Consider the following 6,748-nt stretch of genomic DNA (forward strand, 5'->3'; position numbering starts at 1 on the left):
CTCAAAAAAAAAAAAAAAAAGTTCCAGAAGGAAAGTCTCGTTCCTGCTTGGAAAGGACCTCACACTGACATCCTTACTACACCCACGGCCCTAAAGGTGGACAGTATTCCTGCCTGACTTCATCACTCCCACATCAAGAAGGCCAACAGGACACAGCAAGAAACATGGGTCCCCAAGCCCGGGTCAGGCCCTTAAACCTCGCCTGAGTTGGATGCAGTCATCAGACCAGTTCTTTTGGTCGACTTTCTTGTCTGTTCCTGGGCATTCAGCCCTCTGCCCCCTCCTACTCTTTTGTCCTTACTTCTTTTGCAGTAGGCAGAGTGCTTGTGACCACCACCTGGTTTTGTTCCCAAAACCTAACTGTTCCCTTGAGGACCAGGGAAGTTTGCCCCTGTGGGCAGGAGTGGGACTCGTTAGCCTTGCTGCAGGGTTCCGGTACACCGAAAGTGAAAGTGAATGTGGCAGCTCCGGGGGGGGGCAAAAAAAGGGACTCCAATGGAGAGATTTCTAGCTCTGTCCTGGAGACCACCCTGATGCTGCCTGCCGGGATAGTTACGAGTTTTTCTGCCCTTTTCGGTCATGTGTAGCCTTGGCTACTTACCCAGAGGGGCCAACTCGGTCCCCAGCCCTTCCCACAGGCCAAACCTCTCGTCCTAGACCATGTACTATGGAGCTACGTTTACCATTCAGAAGACGATCCTGATCCCCTGGAGCCCCCCCAAACCCATTGGTCCCTTAACTGATTTAGGAGACCCTAAGTTCCACCCACACACAGATAAGGTCAGTCCCATTGGCCCAGCTGTCCTGTCGCCAGTCCAGGCTCCCCAACGCCAACCCCAACACCTCCAACCCAGCTTAATGTCCATCTTTGGGGGAGTCCATCACTTCCTTACTATATCACTCAGCCTAAACTGGCTCGAAATTGTTGGTTATGCCGAAAGGCCAAACCTCCATAATATGTTGAACTGGGAGTTGAGGTCAAGTTAAACACTGGCCCTCTTTCCCGTAGTGCTCACACTCACTCCCTTACATTAGGGGATGTTTCAGGAAAAGCCTCCTGCCTAGTCAGCAGGGGTATGACCTATCTGCTTCCCCTTTCCAGGCCACCTGTAATTGGTCTCTGCTTTCTTCCCTAACGACTTCAGTCTCCTACCAGGCACCGAATAACACCTGGCTGGCTTGCACCTCAGGCCCCACCTGCTGCATTAATGGGACTGAACCTGGAACCCTCCTGTGCATGTTAGTTCATGTGCTTCCTCAGGTTTGTGTGTACAGCGGACCAGAGGGACAGCTTCTCAGCGCCCCTCCTGAACTGCACCCCAGAGTACGTCTGGGTGCTCCACTCCTAGCACCCCTTTTGGCTGGCCTCGGTGTGGCTGGGTCGGCAGCAATCGGCACAGCAGCACTGGTCCGAGGAGAAGCTGGACTAGGGTCCCTAACCCAACAGGTAGATGCTGATTTAAGAAATCTCCCATCGGCCGTAAATGCACTGCGTGCCCAGATAGACTCCTCAGCTGAAGCTGTTCTTGAAAATCGTGCGGCCCCGACCCAGTGTTTCTCTCCCAAGGGGGTTTATGTGCAGTGTGAGGGGAAAGCTGTTGTTTCCATGCCAACCAGCCTGGAGTCACTAAGGACACTCATCAAAAAGTTTGAGAAAATTTAAACAGACGCCAACGGGAACGAGAAAATAACACCCCATGGTACCAGAGCATGTTTAACGGGAACCCTTGGCTAACTGCTTTATTTTATTTTATTTTATTTTTTTTAGTCAATTCTCCTTAACAAGGCTAACGACCTTAATAACTGGATTAGCAGGACCTCTGCTCCTCCTCTTGTTGGGGTTAACTTTTGGGCCCTGTCTATTAAATTGGTTTATTAATTTTGTAAAACGGCACATAGCTTCTGTCAAACTTACGTATCTTAGAACCCAATATAACCCCCTTGCTATAACTGAGGAGTCAATGATTTAAATCTCCAAAAACACAGGTGGGGAATGTGAGAACCTGCTTCCTGCCAGCTAAAACGAACTCTCTGTTTCTCAGACTAAAAGCTGCTCAGGCTTTATGTTAGCTTCTTGAGCCGGACAGACTCCATCTCAGCAGCTTCATTTAGTTGTTTTCCCCCCATTAAGTATGTAACTGTAGTATGTAGCTGGGGCAGGCTGACACTGGGCACCCAGGAAGGCGTTTGTTGATAAGAGGCTGAGTTAAGTGGTACCAGCACAGCCTGGGCATGCAGGTGCCGTCGAGCCCAGAGCCCCCGTCGTCTGTAAGTTGTATGTCTTTCATGACAGCTTCACCCCTCACACCTGGCACTGTTTATTTCTCATGTACTAGTTTATCTAACTTTTTGCTTACTCTGCTTTTGTGAAAAATTGGCTTCAGCTAAGTTCCCCCTCCCTTTTAAAACTAGAGTATAAAAGACCGCCTAACTTTTTCGTAGGGGCCGAGAGAATTTTGGGCATTAGCCACCTCTCGGTTGCCAGCATAATAAAAGACTCATAATTCAATCTCAGAGTGTGGTGTATTCCTTGACTGGCTCGGGTCCAACATCAGGAGGTGGGAGCTGTGTGGCTGGGGTGGGAACCGGGGCTTGGGTCGGCTCCAGGATTTCCTCCCGCCCTGTGCGCTCCTCCGCCAGCCCGGTGGCTTCGCCCTCCATTGGGGACTGGCATGAGGGACAAGGAGCGTGAGGCATGGGCAAGCTGGGTAGGTCCCCCCGCAAAGGCTCCAGAAGCCCAGGCGAAACCAGGCGGCGGTGCGTGCAGTGCGTTTCAGCGGGGTGGGGGCGCCCCAGACCCCTGTGCAGGCGTGCGCTCAGCCGGGGCGGTTTGGCAGCGGGCGCAGCGCGGAGGCCGGGGCCAGGGTGGCCAGTGCCATCCTCCCCCAGCGCTCCGGGACCTGACGCCGCGCCCCTGCGGGCAGCGAGGGCCCTGAGCAGCCGGGCGGCCAGCAGGAGCTCCGCACCCTGCAGCAGCACCACCGCGATGGCGTAGCCTCCCGCCGCCGCCAGGTTCGCTCGCAGCCACTGCTGGAGCGGCGGGCCGCAGCCCTCCAGGTACACCACTCTCTGGGCTGCCTCCGCATCCAGGCCCAGGACCCCGAAGCCGCACTGGTCGTTGACAGAGGCTCCGTCTTCGTGGGGGTCGATGCAGCAGGAGGCCGGAAGGCTGCAGGCCTGCACCCCGGGGGAGCTGCAGTTGAAGTACCTGGGGAGCAAACGGGGGCGGCATCAGCTCTGGCGGGGAGGGCCCGCTCTTCCGGAGCCAGGCACGGAGGTGAAGGTCGCCTACCCACCACCACCCTCCCATGGCCACATAGGCACGTGCACACACAGACACACATCCACACATTCACACACACACCGCACACACGGCACGCGGCTTTCTCGGCTGTATCCCTGTGCGTGGCAGCCCTCTGGCTTGCAGGAAGGGGTGACGGCTGCATAGACTAGCAGAATGGTTAATGCGAAACAGACCAGCATTGATGAGGGTGGAAGTGAGAGGACGTTCCTCCGCAGAGGCTGCTCTGCTCATGTGAGCTCATTGAGGAGGTAGAGTTGGAGCGGGGGAGGGTGGATGGAGCTCTGGCAGAGGCTTCTGGAATGGTCCACAGGTCTTACGGGTTAGAGCAAGGGCTTGAGAGGCCATACCCGGCAGTGACAAAAAGCAAGGGTGGGGGAGGAACCCCCAGGGTGGCTTGGGAGTGTTGAGCTCATCGCAGCCCCCAGGTCAGGCAGTCCACAGGTGCCCTAGGCATTCACTAGTGTCCTGGGCTCTGCACGTGCCCAGCAGACCTTCAGGCTCATCCCCACGGCCCCTCCACTCTAGAAGAGTGTGCCCCTCCCAGGCAGGTGAGGGGGTCGATGCCAGCAGCAGATGAGGCATTATGACACTCTAAGGTGGCTGCCACCAACCCAGTCACATGTGGCCAAAAAGCGACCTATGTGGTGCTTCCCAGAGTCTGGTACCTGGAAGGGCACCACCCATTAGCCACCGCTGGGTACTAATGGCCAGTTTTTAGGGTCGCCTATGACTTCATCTCTTGTGTTCAGTGGCCCCTGGATACACGCACCAAGAAGGTGTGGGAGACCTGGGTGTGGCATGGAGAGCAGGGTATGCATGCACTGGGGATAACTGATAAAACAGCCAGCTGGCCGGGCACAGTGGATCATGAGGTCAGGAGATCGAGACCATCCTGGCCAACATGGTGAAACCCCGTCTCTACTAGAAATACAAAAAAATTAGCTGGGCGTTGTGGCCCGTGCCTGTAATCCCAGCTACTTGGGAGGCTGCAGCAGGAGAATAGCTTGAACCAGGGAGTTGGAGGTTGCAGTGAGCTGAGATCGTGCCACTGCACTCCGGCCTGGGCGACAGAGCAAGACTCTGTCTCCAAAACAAAAAACCAACCAGACAGCTACCCCTGAGCAGAACACAAGAAAATCCTGGGCCGGGCGCGGTGGCTCACGCCTGTAATCCCAGCACTTTGGGAGGCCGAGGAGAGTGGATCACGAGGTCAAGAGATCGAGACCATTCTGGTCAACATGGTGAAACCCCGTCTCTACTAAAAATACAAAAAATTAGCTGGGCATGGTGGCGCACGCCTGTAATCCCAGCTACTCAGGAGGCTGAGGCAGGAGAATTGCCTGAACCCAGGAGGCAGAGGTTGCAGTGAGCCGAGATCGCGCCATTGCACTCCAGCCTGGGTAACAAGAGCGAAACTCCGTCTCAAAAAAAAAAAAAAAAAAAAAGAAAATCCTGCATTGGATCCTAAGTGGACAGTGTTTAATCACACTCACAGTGGAGGAAAAATTGTGGAGTCAGATTCTAGAATGACATCCGTAATTAACCTAAAAGTCATTTTCTTTTTTTTTTTTTTTAAATGGAGTCTAGCTCTGTTGCCCAGGCCGGAGCCCATGGCGTGTAGGTGTGCATGCACACACGTGAAACTTGTGAGCACATGAGACGTGCCAGTGTGGATGTGTGTGCATGGGTGTATGTGTGCGTGCGGGCATGCAGGAATGAGTGTGTGCACGTGAGTGCCTGTGTGCACATGAGTGTGTGTGGCCTCTGGGCCCCTGTGGCGGCCCCGTCCCTCACCCACTCCAAGACTCACAGGTTCTGCTGCCAGTCCTGGTAGGAGGCCGCCCCGCAGCACCTCAGCCCGAGCTGAACTTCGTCGATAAGGAAGCGCAGGTCTGGGTCGTCCTGGTAGTGGGTGATGGCTACTCGCAGGGTGTGCTCCAGGCTATCTTGCAGAGGGCCCCAGAGGGCCACCACCAGTGCCCCCACGACGGCTTCGAGCACCAGGAAGGCAAGGATGCCCCCGGAGAAGCCACGTAACAGGCAAGTGTTCTCACAGAGGGCGCCCAGGCAGCCAGCCAGGCTCACTGCACTGACTGCCAGCCCCCCCAGTGCCAGCCCCAGCATGGGGTCTGCGGGCAGGGGCCTCCCCAGATCACTTCCCAGAGACCCCTTGACGGCCAGGCCCCAGAGCCCGATGGCCAGGGCCAGCAGGCCCAGCAGGGTGAAGAGGAAATTGGACAGGAAAATCAGATACTTGACGCAGCTGCTCCCTGCAGAGAGGGAAGGGGCTGTGCCTTTCCCAGAGGTGGCCCTCAAGGCCTGGCGCTTGGTCCCCAAGGGACAGCAGCTGCAGTCCCAGCCCTCTGCCTGGTTCTCCCAGGGCACTGGACCTGGGCAGCCAGAAGTGGGTGGACTTCGCACAGAGAGGGGCACCTTCTGGCCTGCGGTGTCCTGCAGAGAGGAGAGGAACAGGGTGAGACCCCCTTCATTCACACGCTGTGACAATCGGAGAGGGGTCAGGGAAGAGCAGGGCGGCAGAGGCTTGGAGGGATGGGAGAATGCCGGACAATGGAGGGCAGAACTGGAGTTCAAAGACTCAGACAGCCAGGGGCAGGGGACCCTCAGGCCTGTGTGGCTCCGCTGGGCAGCAGAAGGGACAATGAGGGTCCCAGCTCTGCTACCTACTGTGTGTGGGACCCCACCTTTAGAGCAGGGTGATAAGCAGACCCTGCCAGGCTGGGTGAAGACCGAACAGGGCAGTGCTCGGTGAGCGCACCCACTCCCTCCCTGTCCCAGGTGTTGGCGGTGCGGCCTCCCGAGGTGGGTTGGGGCTCCCCCTGACTTTCCTGCAGTGCAGGAATGTGGTGGTGAGGCTGCATCCCCAGAGTTTGAAACAGCATCTGTCTGTACCAGTCTCTGTGCCTGCAGCGTGGACCTTGCACAGTCACAGAGGGGGTTCATCACCAGCCAGAGGGGCTGGCCCACGTGGCTGCCCTTTCCCTGCCCTCTGAAACCAGTGCCCATATCCCAGCACCCATTATTCAGCCCCACCAACAGCCCACACTGAGTGTTGACACTGCACTGGGCCCTGCCCAACAGGCTCCCAGGACAGGAAGGAGGGTGCCTGGGAGCCCAGGGAGACCACTTGTGGGTGGCAGGGCTTTCAGAGGGGACCCCCTGGCCCACTAACAAAATGGGCCTGCTGGTCTCTCTCTGTGGGGAAAGAGGCAGCCCTGCAGGCGCCCAGTTCTGCCAGGGACAGAAGTTTTATTAGAGAGGAGAATAAGAAGCCATGTCGGGGCCGGACGTGGTGGTTCATGCCTGTGACCCCAGCACTTTGGGAGGCTGAAGCAGGCAGATTGCCTGAGCTTGGGAGTTCGATACCAGCCTGAACAACACGGAGAAACCCTGTCTCTACTAAAAATACCAAAAAAAAAAAAGGCC

The 6,748-nt window shown here is 56.5% G+C and overlaps 1 protein-coding gene across 1 annotated transcript in view; it reads right to left on the minus strand.

Moving 5' to 3' along the window:
* Nucleotides 1–2,504: 2,504 nt before the first annotated feature.
* The window catches only part of TSPAN10 (tetraspanin 10), a 9,099-nt gene continuing 4,855 nt past the window's right edge, over nt 2,505–6,748 (minus strand). Inside the window, exons 3-4 of the mRNA XM_017524868.2 lie at nt 5,115–5,755; nt 2,505–3,208 (exon numbers count right to left, since the gene is read on the minus strand). Coding sequence (XP_017380357.1) covers nt 2,512–3,208; nt 5,115–5,755 — 1,338 coding nt within the window. The 3' untranslated portion in view covers nt 2,505–2,511. The remainder of the gene's footprint in view (nt 3,209–5,114; nt 5,756–6,748) is intronic.

Source organism: Cebus imitator, unplaced genomic scaffold (assembly GCF_001604975.1).
Source record: "Cebus imitator isolate Cc_AM_T3 unplaced genomic scaffold, Cebus_imitator-1.0 Scaffold36, whole genome shotgun sequence".
Lineage (NCBI taxonomy): Eukaryota > Metazoa > Chordata > Mammalia > Primates > Cebidae > Cebus > Cebus imitator.